General features: G+C 49.2%; 1 protein-coding gene across 1 annotated transcript; it reads right to left on the bottom strand.

Moving 5' to 3' along the window:
- Positions 1-12,639: 12,639 nt before the first annotated feature.
- Positions 12,640-16,109, bottom strand: LOC121166483 (zinc finger protein 697-like). The gene is made up of 2 exons (XM_040995610.1): positions 15,809-16,109; positions 12,640-14,078 (listed from the first exon to the last, which is right to left on the bottom strand). Exons 1-2 carry the CDS (start codon positions 16,050-16,052, stop codon positions 12,640-12,642), a joined length of 1,683 nt encoding a protein of 560 aa, XP_040851544.1. The 5' UTR covers positions 16,053-16,109.
- Positions 16,110-22,525: the final 6,416 nt, after the last annotated feature.

Below are 22,525 nucleotides of genomic sequence, written 5' to 3'. Positions count from 1 at the left end.
TGTGAGGATGGCAGGGATGGGCATGCACTGTTGTGTGGCAATGTCTGCATAGCCCTCCCATGTTGGCTGCATTCAGGAAGTGGCAGGGACACGAGTCAGGCACCCCTGCTTGCCTTTCACACCAGGACCAACTGGCTGTCTTCCTCTAACCAACACAAACCTCCCCAGTCATTCCCAGTCAGAGCTGTCTGGTTCCATCACACAGCACACGGCATACAAGGTGATTGGCTTCAGCTCTTTTCAGTCTCATAGGCTGGTCCTCAGTCACTGTGGTCCTCTTAGACTCTGGAGCTTTGCCTGTTCATTGAACCCCAGTCTTCCATGCCAAAGCCCTGCTTTTTAAGTGAGACTCCTCATCCTACCTGCAGCTGAATTAAAAGAATAAATAATGCTTTTATGCCTAAGGTGGAACATGTGTGGTTACTGTAATATGCATTTCCCCAAGTGCATGTGGGCTTCCCCAGGCCAGAAGACTGGCTGGAGAGTGCAGTGAGCAGAGTGTGGACAGGTCAGAAGAGGGTAGCTAGCACCCACTAGGATTGAATGTGGTTTCCATGAGTGATGTGCATGTATGTCCTCACGTCATCCTCGCCAGAAGCCCTTTCCCATGTCATCAACAAGACTCTTGTTCCTGATGAGGTCAGGTAGGTATGACCTACCTTGAAAGTGTGCATGTTTGCACTCTCACCCAGCTCTACTGGTGTGTACCATGTACCTCCGCAAAGTGCTTATCTACATGGTTCCTAAGCTCTGTGGGATGCCTCCTCTCATCTAGTCCTATTCTTGAGGGTGTCTGGATACAGGAGAATCCATGTGGAGGCTTGTGCCAGGGTATCTGGGATGCCTTATGCTCCCTACAAAATGGACATGGTGGGCGGCAGGAGAGGACAATAAAAATCTCCCCACCTCAACCTCCAATGTCAGTGCCTTACAGGTAAGCACAACACACTGAAACTAAGTACATTGAGCAACTGCTGTTTCACAACCTGGAATTTGAACCTTTCAAATCACACAATGACTCCACAATATGAATTTCCATGACAAAACAGGAAATAGTGATAAATTCCCTTTATAACTGACCAGCTTCTCAAACCAAAGCCCAGAAGTCTATATCACAACTGCAAATATCAGCCTCTCTCTTGTTCTAATCCTCCTCTCATCTCACTTCATTACATATCCTCGCTCTCCTCATTGTTCCTTTCCCATCACGCTTCCTAGCAATGGATTTCCCATGCTTCTCAGTTACCCTGAAATGAGAAACCCAATGAAGACTGGCTGAGGGTTTGAATGATGACATTATCATTTACTGAGCCCCAAATGGCAAGAATCCCTACCATTGTAGCAGAGATAATGGCCACCAAAAGCAGAAAAGAGGTGGCTGAAGGGTGGAGGGGCAATGGCCTCCCTCTAGGCCTGGGGTTACCGGTCATACATTTGGTATCACAATCACAGCCTGAGTCCCGCACAATGTCAGGGCCACTGCCTTCATGCTCAAGGACATTAAGATATTGGGAGGTGTTAGATCAGGACAAACTCCTGCACTAGGACTAGCATTCCACAGCATGCTGAAATTCCCTACGTACGGCCACAGTACCAGGTTGTTTATCTCACCTCCTAAGAATAAGAGATGTAGATAATAGCACCACCCGCAAAATGTCAGACTGAGCCGGTATGATGAGAATATTCTCTCAGTTTTTAACTTCTTAAGCCAAGTAACTTGGAAATAATGAGTATACTTAGTGGTCCCTGAGTCTGCTTTCTCCAACCTTTCTCTCTATAAAATCAACCTCCAGTGCTCTGGCAGCACAGCACTCCAGCTACGTACAGAATGATGTGTTTGTCCAATCCTGAAGCCACAAAGGCCAGCCAAGATCTTCACATTTGTTTTAATCTTGTCCTGGGTCACTAATGAATCTCCACGTGGTTAACTGAATTGAATTTGTTTCTCATGAAGGACATAGTTGAGGGGCTCAATCTGAGGGGGAAGGGAAACAACACTTCAAGCCTCATAAGTATCTTCCCATTCCCTAAAAGCTCACAGGGAAGGGTACCGAGGTACCAGCTGGGGTAGGATGCCAACTAGAGCTCTCCCTACCTGGATCTACACCGGAGCCTGGTCTGCCAAGCTTCTGTAAGGAGCTCAGCTCCTCTGTGTTTATGTCTCAGTGCAGAGAGAGCCAGGTGGTGGAACCTGGGACAAGGTGGCTGCTGTTTTTCACAACCTACAGAATTTCACCCCTGTGAATCCGCCAGAGCCATTCTTACAGGAAAAGGAAGAATGCTGCTTCCTCATGGCAAGGATGAACACAAAGTGACTGGATTGGCTGGTGGTCTCCATTGCATTCACACAGAGGATTTTTTGTTTTGGCCAACACAGTCCACATGTTCCTACTGATATGGGGCATAGAACTAACTGGTGATCCAGGATGCTGCACGCAAGCCCGCCGTGTGCCGTGATACACCACGTGGGGGCAGCAATGACCGCACAAAGGAACCTTCCCTATCTGGACTCTCCTGGCCTTCCCTCACCTGGGTCCCAGAGGACAGTGTGCATTCAGTGGGAAGCATGGAAAGGTGTTCAGCCAGGATCAGTGCTGTCTGTGAGCACAGAGCGCAGAGCTGAGCCGGAGACACTGGGGGCATGCGGAGGCTGTAAAGCAGGGGAGGGCAGAGAAGGTGAGTGGCAGGGGAGGACACCAAAGGGGATGAAGTACTTTCCCTCCAAGCAGGCAGGGAGTAAAAGGAGAAAGTGGATTTTATAGGACTCAGCCACAGGGGAGCTGGCAAGTGTGTGACAGTCTATGGAAGAACTGGCTTGTTTAAAATGTCAGGGGACCCTGCGTGATGGCCTAGTGGCTAAAATCTTCACCTTGAACATGCCAGGATCCTATATAGGCAATGGTTCTAATCCTGGCACCCTGCTTCCCATTCAGATCCCTGCTTGTGGTCTGGGAAAGCAATCAAGGACAGCCCAAAGCCTTGGGACCCTGCACCCACGTGGGAGACCCAGAAGAAGCTTCTGGCTCCTGGCTTCGGATCAGCTCAGCTCTGGCCATTGTGGTCACTTGGGGAGTGAATTATTGGATGGAAGATCTTTCTCTCTGTCTCTCCTCCTCCGTATATCTGACTTTCCAATAAAAACAAATTTTTATAAAAAAAAATGTCAGGGGACTCAGAGATTTTAGGAATAAGTGCATTGCTTGGCTCCCCCAAGAGGACTATGAACAGGGACTGGAGTGGACGTTGTGAGTCATGAACGAGACTCCTTACAAGAGAGTACAGAGGTGAACGACAAGAAGCAGAGGCTGGATTGCCCACTCTGTGCCCAAGGGCAGGGCCCTGGGTCAGTAGCAAACACTGATGCTCTTGGCATCTTTTCTGAACAACGGAATGTTCCTGTGGTGAAGCAAGCCACCCTTTCTCCCAAATAGAAGAACCAGACTGGGGGAGTCATGCTTCCTGGGACACTGGGTGCTGGGGGCAGGAGGTGCTGGAGGAGGAGGGTCTGGGGAGGGCTTCTGGCTGGTGGTCTTCCTAGTGTGCACTACCCTGGCCACAAAGGCAGGAAGCTTTCCTGGGAGTCCAGCCCTCACTTCTTCCTGCACTGGCTGAGCTCTGTCCAATCAGGAGGTGGCTAAGCAGAGCAGCCTCGTGGAATGCAATCAGCCAGTTCACTGGGACTCTGTTCCTGGCTCAGCAGGCTATTATACAGCCTGCGGGGGAGTAGGGGGTGCTCATCTGCGAAGGATTCAGCCAATCCTTCTTATGGGACTTCCTCTCAGCAGCAGGCAAAACAACTATCACTGAACAGTGATAAATCAGGACACGGTAAAAATCAGGTCAATCAGGACATGCCCTGTCTCCCCTTTAGACAGGTTAAGGCATCTGTTAGATGCTTTCCAGAAGGTTCTGGAAACCCTGACTCCAGTTCTTATAGCTGCAGACTCCTTCTCTTCCATTTTACTGAGAAAACTGAAGCATGGAAAGTGAAGGGGCTTTATCAAGGGAGCCCAAACTATCAGTGATATAGTTGGACTAGAACCCAGCTTTCCTCTACTACTCATAAAATCCCTGTAGTGAGGAACCAAGGAGATTGCAGCTTGAGCTCCAGGGCCGGCAGGCACACAGGTTTCTGCAGAGAACTGCACATGAGGGGCAGGACAACAGCATCTCTCATCATTTCTGAACATGCTCCAGACACACCAAAGCTCCCACCAGGGCAGCTCCTGCCAGCAGCACATCCTGCTGGTTCTAGCATCCCTCACACAGATGTGCTTCCACATGCTACAGTCTGCATGTGCCCAGCAAGTGTGCAGCCCACCAGGGAGGAGTGATATTTCTCCACCAGGCACTAGTCACAGTCCAGTGTGGTTGCTCACAAATGTGTCTATCTCTCCCACCTGAGTGTGGGCTCTGAGAAAGGACCATAGTGACCCTGGTGGGGCAACCTGTGCATAGCTATAGCCCCACATCTGGTACAACAATGACTTACAGAAGAGCTGGAAGTAGAACACAAGGCTATTTTGTTTTGAAGATTTATTTGTATTTGCTGTGCAAAGCAACAGAGATGCAGAGACAGACAGAAAGAGGTCCACCATCTACTGGTTCATTTTCCAAATGGCTGCAACAGCTAGGGCTGAACCAGACCAAACCCAAGAGCTCCACCCAGGTCTCCCACATGGGTGGCCAGGAACCATGCACTTGGCTCATCTTCCACTACCTTCCCAGGCACATTAGCAGACAGCAGGATCGAAGTGGAGTAGAAGGAACTTTAACCAACTCTTTGATGAGGAATGTTGATGATGCAATGGCTTAACCTGCTGCACAACAACACTGGCCAGGGAACAGGATGTTCTTGAGCCACATGGGTCTGGACCATTAGGAACAGAATTTAGGACATGGATTAGAAGCTCTTAACTACAAGAATCTCCTAAGGATGACAAAGTTGGCCTCTACATCCACCAGCAATGGAGACCTTATATTTGCTAATAGAAGAAGGGGAGATCCGAACTTGTGGATGTCACAAAGGCGGAGCCAAGAACTGGCCCTTCCAACTTATGCGCAAGGACAAAACACCCTAGGATGAGACTGTCAGGGAGGACAGTTTCATATAGGCTTTGCCAAAAAGTGTGGCAGATCACCCCTGCACTTCTGCCTGATTGGCCTAAGTGAGAGTCATAGGAACATGTCACCCTGTGTCCCACGGGGAACCCCTTGACTGTGATTTCAGCTGAGACCTCAACCTGGCCTGTTCACTGGTCATACAGGCAAGAACAGTGGGCTGCACCCCAGTCTCTCTTCTCTGTCCTTGGACGAGCTGTGCTGGGACTTCCTTGATAAGCAACTCTAAGAAGTCAAATGTGACCCACAGCCTATTTGCCAGCCACAGGTGGTGAATGTGACCTGAGGCATACCTTCCAGCCATGCGTGTCAACATGATCTGTGACTTGGTTGGAGGGTTCAGAAGACAGACATGCCTTCTATGCAGTGTCATTGTTGAGTGGGAAGACTGTTGAAAATGCCCCTTTCCTAGTCTATGTAAGTTGTGCTCGCTTTACTACAGTAAACATACATGTTTCATCAGACTGTCCCCAGTGGTTCTTGGGGCTAAAGAACACCATTGCCCCACCACCACAGTGGTCTTGGAGCCTGCTGGTAAGAAAACCCCCCGAAAAGAAAAAAGCACACAGCCCTAGTGTCTGTCCAGCCCATGGAGCCCCAAGGCTGCTGCCTAAATGTCGGCTTGTAGGATGAGCTCCCTGTACAGGTGGAGGCTGGCAGGTGCACAGGGTTCACTGTGGATAAGGGCCCTGATCATGGAGAGGAGAGTCCTGTTTGGAACCAGGCTATCACTGCCAGCAGGACTGAAATCCTGGTCTCTCATTTCTGTTTTGTCGGCAAAGTTAATCTCTTCACCTTCCTGAGCCTGCTTCCTTAACTGCACAATGAAGGCTACGCCCCACCTGGAAGATCTGCCAACAATACTGAACAATTTTCTAGTGGTTTTGTGTCTTTTGGCACTCCTGTACTCCTGCAGCTCAGTTTCACAGTGGCGCAGTCTTCTCTTGGATAATCTGCTTGTTTGCATAGAGCCAAAGCTGTCTGAGAAGGTGGTTTCCTGGATCTTTCCCAGCTCAATGACATCAGACAACCCACCTGCAAAAACATCAAACCTCTCCTAGGGTTGTGAAGGGTCTAGTCCTAGGGCCAAGGAGGAGCCCAGTAGGAACTGAGTCCCTCTCTTGTGATACATGCAGATAGCTCAACTGCACAACTTAATGCTGACTTAAATATGCCCTACTGCTCCTGGAGAGCAGACTCAGAAAGGTTCATGTTTGGATGAGTGTTTGGGGCAGCAATTAAGATGCCACTGGACATATCTGCTTCCCACAGCTGTTTGGGAGACCCCGTTTGAGTTCCAGGCTCCTGATAGAATGAACTGGTATATTGAGAGTACTTTCTCTGTCTCTGTCTCTCTCTCTCTCTCACACACACACACACACACATACACACTTTCTCACTGTCTGTGATGCCATTTGGAGAATGAACCAAAAGATTCTTCTATGTGTAACTCTGCCTTTCCAAATTAATACAAATATTCTTAAAACAAAGGTCATTAAACAGAGAAACTTGATAAATGACACATCTTGCTGCCCAGCTGACTACTTTCCAGGCCAGCAAATGAATGCATGGAGTACAAGAGTGGTACGGATTTCACTTGGACTACTGGACAGGCAATACCACTGGCATGCGCTTCGGCTTAGCAGAACTGACCTTGAAGGCAGAGGCTGCAAGAGGGAACTGGAGTCTGCAGTGCATGTGAGGCTCTGACAGGGAAACAAGAAGAGCCAAGCTGGGTGGTTCATGCTAGATGCTGGCCAAACGTGCTCCTCCTGCCGCCTACAGAGCAAGATCAAGGTGATTGCCAAAAGCAGCTGAAAAGTGAGATGCTTAGGATTCTGCTTTATTCAGCAAGCTGAGGGTGGGGATGAACATCTGCAGGGGAGGAAGGCAGGCTGAGTGGAGGACAGGGGTGTTTGTGGGTAGTCTTACCTGCCCCTGCAGCATTCTCTGATGAGCAACAAGTAGACCCACACTTGGCCTGGCATCTCCTTCCTGCTAAGGAATGTGTGTGTGAGGTCAGTCCTGCCAAGACTGCACCTAGCATTTGCATGGCCATGCTGGGCAGGGAAAGGACTCTTGGAAGCACAGACTAGCAAGCAGTTCTGATCTTGCAAAGAGAACAAGGTGCTTTTTACACTCCTCTTTCCTGGGTCTTGATAATCCCTCCTGCAGCATCTGTAGACTCCTTGTTTTTTAAAAGGCTGGGCAGAGAAAAGCTAAGAAACATTTTCAACAAAGGCCAGTTCAACAGATAAATCCTATTCATTATTATCAGAAATCATTAAGCTCTACAGACAAGGAAGCAAGGGAAGAAAATCCTGCGTTCTGTGATCTAGGAATACATTTTTTTTTAATCATTTCATTTGGAGACTGTAGCCCTTCTCCATAACCACCTATCCATGACTACCTTTCACAGATTGATAAAGACTGAACACACAAATGTTTGAAAATCAATACCAATAAACTAACATCAACACATTCCAAGTTACCCAAAGCCTTCTTAGCATAAGCATGTTGTTCAGAGTTGCTGCTTGTGATAAGCAGACTCCTTAGATGTCAGCTGTCAAGCAATTTCAGCATTCTCTAGGACTGACCTGAACATTCTAGCATAGGAATCAGCAAACATTTCCTATACAGGACCATTGGTAAGTATCTTCAGATTGTGAACTGAGTGGGGAGCGGTGGGGATGATGGGGTGGGAGGTAGCAGTCCCTGCTGTCCGACTTAAGGATGGAGCTGTCAGTGTCCCTGGGCAAGCAGCAGACGGTGGCCTGTGTACTTGGGTTCCTGCTGCCTGTATGTGGGAGGTCCAGATGGAGTTCCGGGTTCCCACCAGATCCAGGCCCTGGATGCTGCAGCCATTTGGGAAGTGAATGGGCAGATAAATCTCTTGCTCTCCTCTCTCTTTCTCTCTCATCCAGTCACTTTTTTAAAGAAGAAAGAAGTTTTATAAAATTCATTTATTCTATTTGAAAGACAGTGACAGACAGAGGGAGACCTAGAAAGGAAACAAAGATCTTCCATTTGCTTTTTGCCTCCCCAAATGGCTACAACAACAGAGGCTAAGCCAGAAGCTTCATCCAGGTCCCCAATGTGACTGCAGGGGCTTAATTACCTAGGCCACCTTCCATTACTTTCCCAAACACATTAGCAGAGATCTAGATTGGAAGTAGAAGAGCTGGGACTCAAAGGGCACTCATTCAGGATGTCTGGACTGCAAACAGTGGCTTAACCCACTACGTCAACATGTCATTCCCAAGAAAGATTCTTTTTAATATTTATTTATTTTTCTTGGAAAGCAAGATTTACAAAGAAGAGACAAAGATCTTCTACCCACTGATTCACTCCCCAGTTGGATGCAATGGCTGATGCTGAGCTGATCCGAAGCTAAGAGCCAAGAGCTTCCTCTGGGTCCCCTGTGTGGGTGTATTGTCTCAAGGCTTTGGGCCGTCCTCTACTGCTTTCCTAGACTACAAGCAGGGAGCTGGATGGGAAGCAGAGCAGCTGGGATATGAACCAGCACCCATATGGAATCCTGGTGCATGCAAGGCAAAGACTTCTGCTAGGCCCAGAATATTCTTTCTTTCTTTTTTTTAATTGTGGATGAAAGTGGGCATCCTGACACACCATGTTATCACTTGGGTTGCTCATACCCTGTATCATAGTGCCTAGTCCCATTTCTGATTCAGCTTCCAGCTAATGCGTGCCCTGGGAAATAGAAAAGTGATGGTTCAAGCATTAGGGTCTGTGCCACGTAAATGGGAGAACCGGTTGTTACTCCTGGCTCCCGGCTCCCCTTTGTCACAAGCTGGGTTGTTGCAGACTTTGGGGAAGTGAACCAGGGGAAAGAAGATCGATCCTTACCTCTGTGCATTTCAAATAAATCAAAATAAAATAAACATTAAAAAAGGCCATGGATTATTTAGTCACAAGTGTTCAACACTCTCTTAGTTTAGTGCTAAAGTAATCATGGACAATGTCTTAATGTGGTTGGATGTGTAGAACTTCGAACAAAATCTTACTTACAATGGTCAGCATTGTGGTACAGCAGAATAAGCTGCAGCTTGCAGTTCTGGCATGTCCTAACACAGAGCACACATCCAAGACCCCACTACTCTGCTTCCGATCCAAACTCTTGCTGCTATGCCTGGCAAGGTGGTGAATAATGGCGAAAATGCATGGGCTCCTTCCACCCATGAGAACTTAAATGGAGGTCTTGGCTCCTGGCTTCAGCCTGGCCAAGACACAGCTGTCATAGCCACACGAGAGAGTGAACCAGTGGATAAATGATCGCCCCCTGTCTCTCCCTGTCACTCTTTCAAATAATATTTCTTTTGAAATCTTTGCTTTAAAATCTTGTGAATAGCAGGCCAAGGTTTGATAGACTTGAGAACATAGCTTCCACACACTGAGCTGGGTGACATTTCACAGGGTGACAATTAAGGAATCAGGAATGACACAGTGAATGACAGATATGCATTTTAATATCAAATATGTCACATTGGTTTCTGAACACCAGAATGCTGTTCAAGGAACCATCATTAAATAAAATAACCTGAAAATATGGTAATTCTCACATACATAAGCACACAGTCACACAAAATCTGTTACTTTGCAATCATTAAATTATTCACTATTTTAACAAAGAGCTGTAAAATAACATTATCATGAAGGAAAATGTGCACAAACTTCAGAAACGCAGTTCAGATTGTCTTTGAACACAGGTTCTTCTGTTGTACTTTTTCAGAAAGGTACCGCCTCTTGTCTATGAAGAGACCTCATGGCTCAAGGGGTTAACTGCTTATCTTCCAACCTAGAACTAAGCTTTAATGGAAAATACCTAATCAACTGTTCCAGACTTGACTCAGTAAAGGGCAGCAGAGGAAGCCTGCTCTTAGCCACACTCCCCAGGAAACAAATAAGATACCTGCACCACCCTCAGGAATGGGTTGATGGGAAGAGTCTTCAAATAAAAATTTTCAAGAGTGGCAAAACTATTATTCTACAGCTACAGACAAGAAACAACCTCCTGAATACACTGATCCTCACTTAATACTCATGTTTCCTGAAGAATCGTGAGAAATTGGGAATCACCTGTTAAATGTACTATGAGGTTGGGGTGTTGTGTTAAACCCATGACTTCCACTAAGGGATTTGCTCACAGAACAGGTATGGATGTGGTAGCTAACTCCTACGCACAGTAATAGAACAAGAGGTAAATGAAGTATAAAAATTCCCACTGCCACTAAATTACCTTACATTGGCTTCAATGTCTACTCCCCATTTCAGTTTCTGTAAAACTGTTGACACGTGACACTTGATGCAAACAAAACTGCATGTAAAATTGGCAACAAACGACCAAAGAACCCATAAAGTAGATAATCAACCCATGAATAATCAAAAGTTGGATGAGATTTCATTGGCACAGACATGAAAGAACTTAAAATAGTTGTAAGAGGTAGATGTGCATGAAAAAACACCACAAAGAAATAATATTACCTACAAATCAGCCAAATTATTTTCAGGTGGCAAATATTCACTAGTTATTCAGACTGCAGGAGTCAGAATAAATCATGAACATTTTCTTTGCTGGTATTACATTTCCTAACATTAAAAAACTAGTGTTTTTCAAAACTAGAGTTTGAAAATCTATTTCCATTTTTGAATAACAATAAACTGATTAAGAGGGCAGGAATAATTGGCATTATACAAGCCCAGGATGCTCAAGATTTTTTTAAAAAATATGTTCTTATAATGACAAAAACATGCTTTCCTACAGTCCCCAGAGAAGTCATTTGCTAGAATACAACTGATCAAGTATAAATTACTACCATTCACAGAAACTTTGCTAAAACAGTCAAAACAACTTTATAGCTTCCCCTCCCCTCCCTAATTGTGTCCAACAGCATTGAAGATGCTTCCATGAAAGGTATAAGGTTAACAACTGCTAATGAAAAAAACGTTACTGCCTTTCACAACTCTAACTTCTAAAAGTTAACCTAGGAGTAGAATTTTCAGTATGGGTGATTGAAATCTACTCCACAGTCATCTAACTATAGCTCCCTACCAGAAACAAAACCTAGCCAGGGTACATAATGAGGGGACAAAGACCAGCTCTGTCAATAAGGACATCTTTTGCACTCCTAGGCTAGCCTTTAAGTTCTCCACCAAGCACAAGAATTTTCGGTGTGCTTGTCTTACTACATAATTCATGACAGGTCCATGTGTCTAGCAGCTGAGCTGGAAAATACAAAGTATCAGGCCATACCTACTCACACTGATATCAGCCTTTCTTCCAACAGCTGGCCACATTCCTGTCCTTAGGCTTTCTGTAAGACAGGAGCCATAATACTGATCTACCTCACAAAGATGTGAGCAACAACTATCATTAAAAATCATAAAAGCACCTTGCAAGTACAAAAGCGCTATTTTGGCATCTAGATCAACAACCAGGAAACATTCATTGCTTGTGCTATTTGGCAATGTTGCATTTATACCTCTCCCTGACTGTGTCCTCCTTGTGTACAGCCTCAGGATTTCTACAGAGCTTCCACGGGTCAGTGGGAAAATTCCACTGTTGGCCTAGATCTTCCATCAATATGGATGGAGGAGGAAGTGAGTGGGGAACAAGGTGCACAGTGAAGGCAACTGGGAAAGAGGCCTGCATCCCACCCTCCGAATGCGTTGGTCTCCTGTACTCCCCAGGATAGTGGCTGGATGCTCCGATTTCCGTGCACATGCACGATTACAAGTGAGACCTAGGAGATAACAGAAGACCGGGTCACATCAGACATGGGAGGTGGAGGTGAGTCCCTCTTGTAGAGAACCCTTAGCCAGCATGAAGCCGGGGTTATTTTCAAGAAAGTAGCAAAGAATCAGCAGCAGGACCAGGACTCCCCAAATCTGAGAACCAGTTATGAAAGAATCTTTAACCCCAGAAATGGTCTTTTGAAAAAAAAAAAAAGTGTGTAGGCTTTCTGCTCAGTTTTTCCTCAAATAGCAGCTCACTGTGGTTCAAAGAAGGTTAGAGTGTACTAAATCCCCTTTCCTGAAGGAGTGACCAAGTTCCCCTAGCTTTGTTTGGGGGGGTCTGGGTAAACACTGGCTTACTACATGCCAGGATCAAAACACTATTATTTATACCCGTGTTTTGTTTACTCAACAATCCCCTGCTCCAACCACACCCGGTCCACTGGTTCCCAAAGGCCATCAGCCCAACCTACTCCACTGCCTGCCAACCAATGCATGAAGTCCCATCATGAAGATCTTCAAACTGCCTGCTCCTCCACACCCTACAAGCCTGTACACTGTGAAGTCATCAACCAAGCACATCTCCCAGGCAGGGAGGAGGCTGAGAAAACATAGCATCCCCAAGGAGCAATTCATCTAGAACCCTTCCCTTCAGGACCCCAACACCCAAAGGAGCCCTAGTCACTCTGAGATTGTCCCTCCCACCCCTTGCTCCTTTCTGCACCCCACACGTTCTCCGGAGTGCAGCCTCCCTCCAGCCCAGCCCTAGCACAGGTGCAGCTTCTGGTGCTGGGCGAGGTGCGTTTTGTAGCGGAAGCCTTTGCCACAACCAGCACACTTGTGCGGCTTGTTGCCGGTGTGGATACGGCGGTGGCGGATCAGGTGCGAGCTCTGGATGAAGCTCTTGCCGCACTCGGGGCACTTGTAGGGCTTCTCGCCTGTGTGCGTGCGCTGGTGCTGCGTGAGCGTGGAGAAGTCACTGAAACGCTTCTCACACTGGCCGCAGTGGAAGGGCTTCTCGCCCGTGTGTACGCGCAGGTGGTTCACCAGGTGCGAGTTGCGGCCAAAGCCCTTGCCGCACTCGCGGCACACATAGGGCCGCTCGCCTGAGTGCGTGCGCTTGTGCGTGAAGAGGTGTGAGCTGACACTGAAGGTCTCCCCGCATTCAGAGCACATGTAGGGCTTCTCGCCTGTATGCACGCGCTGGTGCTTCACTAGGTCCGAGCGCCAGCTGAAGCGCTTGCCGCATTCGCCACAGCCGTGCGGCTTCTCACCCGTGTGGATGCGCTGATGGTTGGCCAGGTGCGAGCGGCGCACAAATCCCTTGCCGCACTCCCCGCAGGCGAAGGGACGCAGCGCGGCGGGCCCGGCACCGCTAGCTGCGGCATGGGCACGCCGGTGACTGAGCAGGTGCGAGCTGAGGCTGAAGGCTTCACCGCACTCGGGGCACGGGTAGGGCTTCTCGCCTGTGTGCAGGCGCTGGTGCTTGAGCAGGTCAGCGCGCCAGCTGAAGCTCTTGCCACAGTCGGAGCACAGGTTGGGCCGCTCGCCCGTGTGCAAGCGTAGGTGGTTGGTCAGGTAGGTGTTGCGGCTGAAGCCCTTGCCACACTCCCCACAGCGGAAGGGCTTCTCCCGCGGGGGCCGTGCCAGCGTAGGACCCGCACCAAAGCCCCCCGCCACACCCACACCCATCATCCCCACCATGGCTCCACACTCGCCCGACAAGCCGAAGGGCTCCAGGCTGGCCACAGCCGCAGCCTCGGCCAGGCGGTGAATGCGCTGGTGCTGCAAGAAGGCGGCACCCGGGCTGAAGCTCTCCCCACAATCGGGGCAAATGGTGGGCGCGTCCATGATGCTGGCCACAAGACTATCAAGGTCCCCGAGGTCCACAGCCACAGGGTGGTGGGGCCGGAGAAAGCGGCGGTGTGCAGGCTTCTCACCTAGGTGCCGAGTCCCCAGGGCAAGGTGGCGCCTCCAGGGGAGCACAGCAGGAGGCTGCTGCTGCTCCTCCCTGTCCTCCTCCTCCAGCTGGTTCTCCCCAGCACTTTCCTCCTCCTCCTCCACTTCCTCCTCCTCCTGCTGGGGACTGCGGGATACGCTGTCCGACTCAGACAGTCCAGCGAATATGGCCATGTCGGCTCCTCCAGACTCATCATCCTCTTCCTCGGGACCAGCAGCCCCTCGGGCCTCCCGTAGCAGCCCGTCTACAACAAAAATGGTAGCAGAAGTGGTTACTCTATGTGGGGTGTCAAAGGCAGGTCCAGAGCAAACCGTGGGGCAAGGTGCTGCTCATTCTCCTCCCTCGGACTCAGAAGGGCACCTGTGCTAAGCCTCCCTCCCCCCCCAGGGAAAGGCCTGGTATGGGAAGCACTCTCTCCCTCAGCTTGAAGGCAGCTGCCCATGGAGAGGACAGCAGGCCATTATCTGCTGTCACTGTCGCTGAGATGCCACCTTGGAGGGCTACTGAAGGCCTTGGCAGTCAATACTGGAGACAGTCCACAGACTCTCTGGAGGAAAGGTTTGCCCACCCCAGGCCCAAAGCCCCTGAATCAAGCCTGTAGCCCCAAAAGACAAGACCAGTCCTGGAACTCCAAGAAAAGCCAACCTTGGCTTACCCAATTCTCAACTGCTTTTGAAAACACATCGTGTCAGTCTGGAACAGTTTAAGGTGACCCCCAAACTGACAGATGGTAGGGAGGGAGAGGTGCCAAGAGACAGAGTGGAAGGGGTACACAGAGCTGGTGAGCCCAGGCTGAAGGCTGATCCAGGATGCATGGAGCAGCCCCGAGTGGAGGGCAGCCAGGGAGTCCCAGACAGGTGAAAAGCCTCCTGTTTGTGTGCCCTGTGGGGGTGGGCGGGCAGGCAGGCAGCAGGGCAGCTGAGGCCACGCTGCAAGGGAAAGGATGTCATCTCACAATGCTGGCTGTAAATTCTTTCAGCTCTTTTCTGTCCCAAGGGCAAACAGAGCAGGACATAAAGCACCCAGTGCCCAGAGCCAGAATCCAGGAGGGTGGAGTTCTAGCATTTTTCTCTTTGCATGTCAGGAATAGCAAGGGATCCAGCAGCAGGCCTGGGTACCTTGGGAAGGAGTCCTCTGGGCCCGGGCAGGTCACTTACGGCTTCTGCTGATCTACAGCTTGGGACCAGGACTGGGACTGCCCATGTGCATCCTATCTGTCTGTCTGCCCAACATGGTGGTACCTCTCTACCTGCCTCCAATTGTTTAGCTCTCCCAGGAACACAGCGAGGTGGGTAGGCTGACATGATCTGTGAGGTACTCTGTGCCAAGCTGGTATTGACAGCAGCGTTCTCTGGACCTGTGAGGGAGCCCCTTCACCCCAGCTCACACGCACAGCCTGTCTCAGACTGGACCAAAGGCTGACTGCCCCAACACAGACACTAAAAAAGCTAGGTTGGTCCAGAAGTCTGCTTAGGAATCTTCTTTGGAAAATGCCTTGACAAAGGATGCTGTCCTCGCTTAGGATCCTAAAGGAGCTAGAGGTAAATGGGAGGACAACTTCCATAAGAAGTCCAGTTTTCAAGTGCAGCCTGTGCCACAGCACCTTAAGGTACCTCTTGCAATGCTGGCATCCCACATAGGCACCACTTGGCATCTGGCTACACTGCCTCTAGTCCAGCTCTCTGTTAATGAGCCTGGGAGAGCTGCAACAGATGGCCAAAGTGTTTGGGCCCCTGCTGCCTCTGTGCGAGATCCAGATGGAGTTCCTGGCCCCTTGCTTCAGCCAGGCCCAGCACTAGCCATTGCAGCTAACTGGAGAGTGAAGCAGTGGATGAAATATCCCCCTCTTTCTTGCTCTCTGTCTCCCTCACCATCCATCCCCATCTCTTCCTCCTACCACTGCCCCCTTTATTGCTGTGCCTTTTAAACAAACAAATGAACATTTACAAGAAAAAAAGTCCACTTCCTCCTCACCTGTGCAGACATTGGACACTGCTTTGCTGTGCCTCGAGGCCCCTCTTCTGGTTGCATCCTGTGATTTACAGCCCATTCCCCGCACCAGGCAGTGTTCCACCTTCTTTGTATCCTGGGGATTGGAGCCTACAGCTCTTTCCTCTGGGTCTCCTTCCAAGTCCTCAGAGTTCTCAAAATCAGAGCCCATCCCTTTGTCTTCTGAGTCCTGATGTTGACACACACCCTGATTTTTGGCGTATTCCATCCGGGAAAAGGGCGAGAGGGGTGACTGGAACACCTGATCCTGACAAAACACACAGGAAGCAAAGAAAAGTCATGTCAGTCTGGCATCAGCCCCTTGCTATGTCTGCCTTGGATTCCTTGGTCCAATAAGATGCCTCATGCCCCAAGCACCAAGTGGCAAGCTGCCACTTCATGCCATGTAACCTTCAGGCAAGCAACTGAGGGCAGAGAAGGGTAGCCGGGTGGGTGGCAGGGGGGCCAGCGAAGCGACACACCACACACTCACTGGAGAAAAACTGGATCTGCCTCTGTCTAGGAAGTGGCCATCCAATAGTGTGGTTCTGGGGTTTACAGGGAGGCAAGGATGCTCATTAGCTATAGCTGAGACAATCCGAAGCTCAAAAAGACCCCAACTAGCATTAGCCTCCTTATCTTGTAGGCAGTAGTAGTAGCTCAGTAGACTGAACCCATGGTACCGCCTCACCAGCCCAGGCTCTCCTTGCTTGCTCTCCTCCAGCTACTTCAGTCTTGCCAATATTTAACTACAAGGGCATCTTTAAGATGCCAGAGATACACTCAAGACAAGAATAGCAGACACATTAAGTACAGGAAGTTCTTATCTAAGAAAAAAGAATCACCAACCTGGCTTTGCGGTATGGATCTGCTGTCCTGCTGCGAGCAGCAACCAAAAAGATTCAAGGCTTGTGGGTCTCTTGGGAGCAAAAGGAAGGGATGCAGGGTCCCGCTGTTAGAAGCCAGCTCTGCCATTCTAATTACATGTGCCACTGTATCTGAAGTTGCTTAATAGGAACATGTACCGGGGATGCATGATAACCCCAGTATAGAAAAGGCCAACGTGTGAACTACAGGGGGAAAAGTGATGTCAGATGCCTAAACCTTTTGTAGATGCCAGGTCTACATTTTACATGTAAAGAACTCCTGCCAGGACTGAGCCATTGAGCCCAAAATAATCCTGTCATCCACCACTCCTACAGCTTAGCTCACAGCAGCACAACAGTTTGAAGGTCAAGGATGTTGGACCATGACTTTTTAGAGACAAGCCCCCTCTCTGCCTCTGCAGTCTCCAGACAGGACTGTAAGAATATGCGTGTGCAGGTTGCCCCTCTAGTACGCCAGCATCTCCTATGTCTGTCCAGGGTTTTCCAGAGACAGCTGTGGCTCTGTGGAGGCTTTGGAGGACAAGCAGCGGAAATTCCAGCTGGGTCAGCCCCTCTGTGGTGAAGGGAAGGCATGCTACTCCATCTCTCTCACAGAAAAGGTGTCATTCAGAAAATAATGAAAATGCACTTGCAAAAAGATGGTGGAAGTAATAGATACTTTCACACTCATAAATGTGTGCAATAAAAACAGGCTTTTTTTTTTCCTGTTACCTCCCCAGGTCATTCCAGTACAGTTCAGAAACACCCCGGTTCCTCTGCAACTTTGGCCAACACATCACCCCAAACAACACAGGGGATCGTTTTCTAGCATGAAATGAAGAGTGGAAAAATCAAGCCCTTGCCTTAAATGTCTCAGCAAGCGGCTGCTTCTGAGGGTGGTCAGGCAGCAGAGTCCTGAATTGCAGGGGAGGGGTAGACATGTAGTCCAGCGGCTGGGGCACCACTTTGGATGCTCATACCCCACAGGCAAGTGCCTGCTTGGGTTCAAGTCCAGGCTCCACCCCCAACCCCAGCTTCTTGCTGATGGGCTCTCTGGGAGGCAACAGGGGACAGCTCAACAAGTGGGATGCCTACCACCTGCACAGAAGACCCTGTTGGAGTTCCAGGCTCCTGGCTTCAGTCTGGCCTGGCTCTGAGTGAGCCAACATCCAGGGATTTGTGTTGTACTCTGGGAGAAGAAACTCCTCACAGCCATAACCGTTCCAAGGGGGAGCATCCCTGAATTAACTGATCGCTGGTTTGCCTCCATAGACCCTAAAGACTGCATGTAGAATGCACCTGAATGTGGCAGGGCAGGGAAGAGCAGTTTCGAAACAGGACCCATCAGCTTACTAAGGGTACAAGGCAGTGGAGAGCTGGGGAGAAGTTAAGCAATTACTCATCAATGGTTTGTACCAGTTAGAGACCAGCAGGAGTTTTATGCCAATAAAGAAAAGGAGTCAAATAAATACATCACCAGAAACCAAAGGGAACACTTCCTGGCCCTCACTAATGCCCAAAGAGAGAGGTTAGGTGTGCTTTGAAAAGAACCAGAGGCTGCTGTCACCCAGTATCACCATTCATATCATAACTGCTACTCAGGTTTGTCTGAAATTGCATTTCATCAGTGCAACACTGGCGATGTGCAGGCCCAACAATGCAGGGTCTCTTCTGCTCCCATCGTCATGCTGTGGGGGTACAGAAACCTGCCAAGCAATGGAGAGGCTATTTAAAGGCTAGGGAAGGTAGTTACAGAGTATCATCAGATGAAAAGCAGCAGATTTACAAAACAGGGCAGGCACTATGGCACAGCACACTAAACCACTGATGGGGATGCCAGCATCCCACACTGGAGGGTGCGGTTTGAGTCCCAGTGAACTCTGTTTTTGATCCAGATCTTTGGTAATATACCTGGGAAAGCATCCGCAGATGGCCCAAAGACTTGGGTTCCTGCCCATAATTTGGAAGACCATGATGGAGTACCCATTTTCCAACTTTGACCTGGCCTAGTCTGGCTGCTGTGAGCATCTGCGGAATAAACCAGTAGATGGAAGATTGCTGTCTGTCTATCTGTCTCTCTCCCCCTCTGGCCCTCTACACGAAGGTCTGTTTTTAAAATAATGAAAACACTTCAGTTTTGTTTATTCATTTGTGTTTACCAGCATATATATTTTTACATATATATATACATGTTCAGAGAGGAAGGGCAAAAGGTTATTGATCAAAATGTCAGACATGTCTGGGTCACATCGGGGGATTTCACAGCTATTAACACATTTAATTTTAACAAAGCTTCAAAGAAGTAAGAGATGATTTCTAACCTTACAGACAACAAACAGCTGCAGCACCGGTAAGCCCAGGGTCACATCAGAGGAAAATCGCCACGCAGGGTCCATCCACCCACAGCCCCTTCACTTCCCACGTCTCACACATCCGAGAGCTGGAGTGAGGCCTGGGCAACCTGCCCTGACTGCGTCTCCATTTTCTGCACTAAGCATGCACTTTTATCAGGAAAAACAAAAGCCAACTTGGCTTTTAACATAATAAAATATGCAAAGGAAAACCTGTAATTTAGAAGTGACAAAAAGGGAGGTGTGACTATCTCAGTCTAGAAGGCTTTTCAGAAACATTGTCTAGATACCACGTACAGTGTCAGAGTCGGAGTACTGTTCAGTTGTTCCAACTCCTCTTCCACCAAACCCTAGCGACTAGACAAGGCCAGGGCTGGATAACAGTGAGCTGCAGGGCAGTATGAAGGCCTGGTGTCCACACTGGCCTGAGTTGACACCCTCTGCTCTTCGCCAGCCACTCTGCCATGTGACCTTACTGAACTCAGATTCCACATCCAGAAAATCAGGGCTGTGCTAGGTACCTCACGGAGTCATTCTGAGAATCACCTTTGTAAAAGCCGTTGTTGTGTTAGAGATACAATAAATGGCAGTTGCAACTATTATGAAACCTTGGCCAACTTCTTGATTTAAAAGATGACACATACACTCTGCTCCCATCCATCTTGGATTACAGTAACCTCTCTGTGGCCATATTGGCAACCACAAGTAGGGCTCCGCTCCGCCATGCTGTGAAAGGCTGTGTTACTGAACAACACATCGTGTAAGAGAACAATCAGGAGGAGGTTGCTTGCTCAGCAGAACTGGGTAGAGGGGGAGAAAATTCACTTTCCTGTTAGTGTGTCGCTGCCCATAATCTAATCCATCCACAGAACATACATCTAACGATCTAGAGCTGAAAGGGATGTGGATGCCCAGTTCGGTAAGCCAGTGAGAAGTGCTATTTGTTTAGAGACAGAAAAACAACACAATGCCAGGGCAGTGCAGTAGACAAAACTAATTCCAACATAATCTCTGAAGGAACGAAAAAGGACAGTAGACGTGGGAAAAGGGCTGGTTGGGGGCCAGCACAACCACCACTCCTCCTCTCAGCTTCTGTTGGGGTGCAGGGGTGGGGGGAGGTCTGAATATGCTTGCATCCCCTTCCCACTCAGTTATCATGACACTTCCACAAGTGAGTTAATCCAGGAAGGCTCCACAGTCAAGCCTGTTCCAGCAGATATTTTCAGCTCCAATTTGTTTGCTCAACAGCTCATGCATCCCCCAAATACCTAGATCACTTTAAGATGAGATTAGGCAAACTTGCCAAGACAGTTCAAATCCTAGATTCTAGAACTTGTCATTTTAGCTATTTATTTATTTGAAAGGTGTGCAAACACACACACCTCAATCAGCAATCTTGACTCCTCAAATGCCCACAAGGGCCCAGCGAAGCTAATACCTCAGCTAGAAACTCAATCAAGGTCTCTCACACAGTTACGAGAACCTAACTATTTGAGCCAGCACTGCTATTTCCTAGGACCCACATTAGCAAGAAGCTTAGGATCCAGGTATTCCCATGTGGGAGGTGGGATCCCAACTAGCATCTTAACTGCCAGGCCAAACATCTACCCCACAGAACTGGTAGTATTTTTATGTCCCTTCCTCCTAACTCATATTCCCAACTAAGAGTAATGCTTACCAATCCAAAAAGTAGGAAAATGCCAAAGTCCCTTCCAGCTACATTCAACTACCCCACGTGAAGGACTAACCAGCTCACAGTGACCAACTGGCACATCCTCTCAACAGCTTCCTTTTGGGCAAGAGGATCTTTCTTTGGAATAACAAGCACTCCAGCAGTTAATGGGTTTAGCCTAACTTCCAGTGAAGAGGATGAGGGCAAGGTAGGTCACACCACTCCCCCACCTTCCTGGATTTTATAGGGAGAAACTAAGGTCAGAAATAGTACAAGCCTCCCAACTTTCATACTGATAAACAGCTGGTGGCACTCACTGCCTTACTGGAGAGGCACTGTCCAGGGCCCAGGGCACCTGCCACCTCTGGCCTGTCTACATCTATGGAGGTGGGAAGCAACTGTACAGCCCAGGGCCGGCCCAAGGCTCGCCCAGGGCTGGAAGGCAGTGTCCCAGTGGAAGGGGCCCTAGGCAATCTGCACTGCACATTAGCAGGTCCCTCTTTAATTCCAGTAACTTTGAGCAAAGCTGATGTGGCCCATTTAACATGGGAAACATCAAGGCTCAGCTTTTCTGGGTCCCATATGGTATTACCTCCTAGGTGGAGACATGAGTTCAACAGAGGCAAGTCTCTTGCAAGTCTCCACATCTTGGAATTTTCCCTGAACCTAGGTCCTTGGGCAGGGAGCGGCTGGTGAGGGCCTCATGGATAGCAAGGGAAAGGGACAAGCAGAGGTCACTGGGCAGGGAGGGGGCTGACCTTCATGAGAGGAGACCACTCCCCATGCCTCCCCCTGCCACCCTGGCACGGTGGGTAGGGGCAGTCATGTGCGAGGGCCACTGCCAGGTGGCAGAGGGCCAAGCCAGTAGGGCTGTCATTTCAGGGGAAAGGAAGCAGCCTGGAAGGCAGAGAGCCAACAGCCGCTCCCACTCCAACTCCTCCAGACTGCAGCTCCTTTCCTGTTGTGCGATCATCTTGTGGGCCCACTCTGAGGGCCTGGTCAACCGGCAGGCATTGGAGGCTTCCCACACCCTCTGCCCACCATCCCAGCCGATCCACCCCAAGGGAGCATTTCCATAGCAGAATACTGGAAGGGATATACGACCGGGTAGAAGGCTGGGAAAACAATTTCTGCCTGCGGTTCAAAGGGCTGAATTCATGACCACAACTGGGGTCTAACCAGGGGCTCCCAAAGGTTAATCATTTGTGGGTCTTCAGTTGCAACAGGATCAAGGGTCAACTAGCCTCTCAAGGGATCTGGCCATCCAGGCCCCACCTCCTTTGAGCGACGCAGGGTCCCCAGGAGCTCAAGAACAAAGCAAGCCACACCAGGGCCTTTGCAGAAAATGCATGCAGTGAGCAAGTAGTTACCACCTTACACAGAATGTATTGGAGCGACAGCCTACTCCCTTGAGCTGTCTTTCCCGGTTCCAAATCCAGGCCATCCAACCCCCAAATGCCAGCCTCCCCTGGGGCACACCACTGCCTAAAGCTCCAAACAGGGAAAGCCAGATGATGACTACTGCAGTTCAGTGTTGAGCACTTTCCAGACAGAAGGTAAAATTACGCGGTTTCTGCCATGTGGTTAGGGCTCTTTCACCTGCAGAAGAAAATCCAAGTTGAAAAACAATGAAGTCTCAAAAACTAAGGCTACAGCAAAAGCTAGCTGCACTGCCAAGGGCTGGCCCCAATCTGAGGCTTCCTCCAATCCCTGCGGTCGAGAAAAGTGCAAAGGCCTGTGAGGCAGGCACTTGCTTCAGCCAGAGGGCCTCGGCTTGTCACAGCTGTCAAGCCTCCGTGGCTGTGTGAGCCAC

This window comes from Ochotona curzoniae, unplaced genomic scaffold (genome assembly GCF_017591425.1).
Source record: "Ochotona curzoniae isolate NIBS_2020 unplaced genomic scaffold, NIBS_Ocur_1.0 patch142, whole genome shotgun sequence".
In the NCBI taxonomy this organism is placed as follows: domain Eukaryota; kingdom Metazoa; phylum Chordata; class Mammalia; order Lagomorpha; family Ochotonidae; genus Ochotona; species Ochotona curzoniae.
The sequence above is the reverse complement of the archived record's forward strand: the minus strand, read 5'-3'. Positions and strand labels throughout refer to the sequence as shown.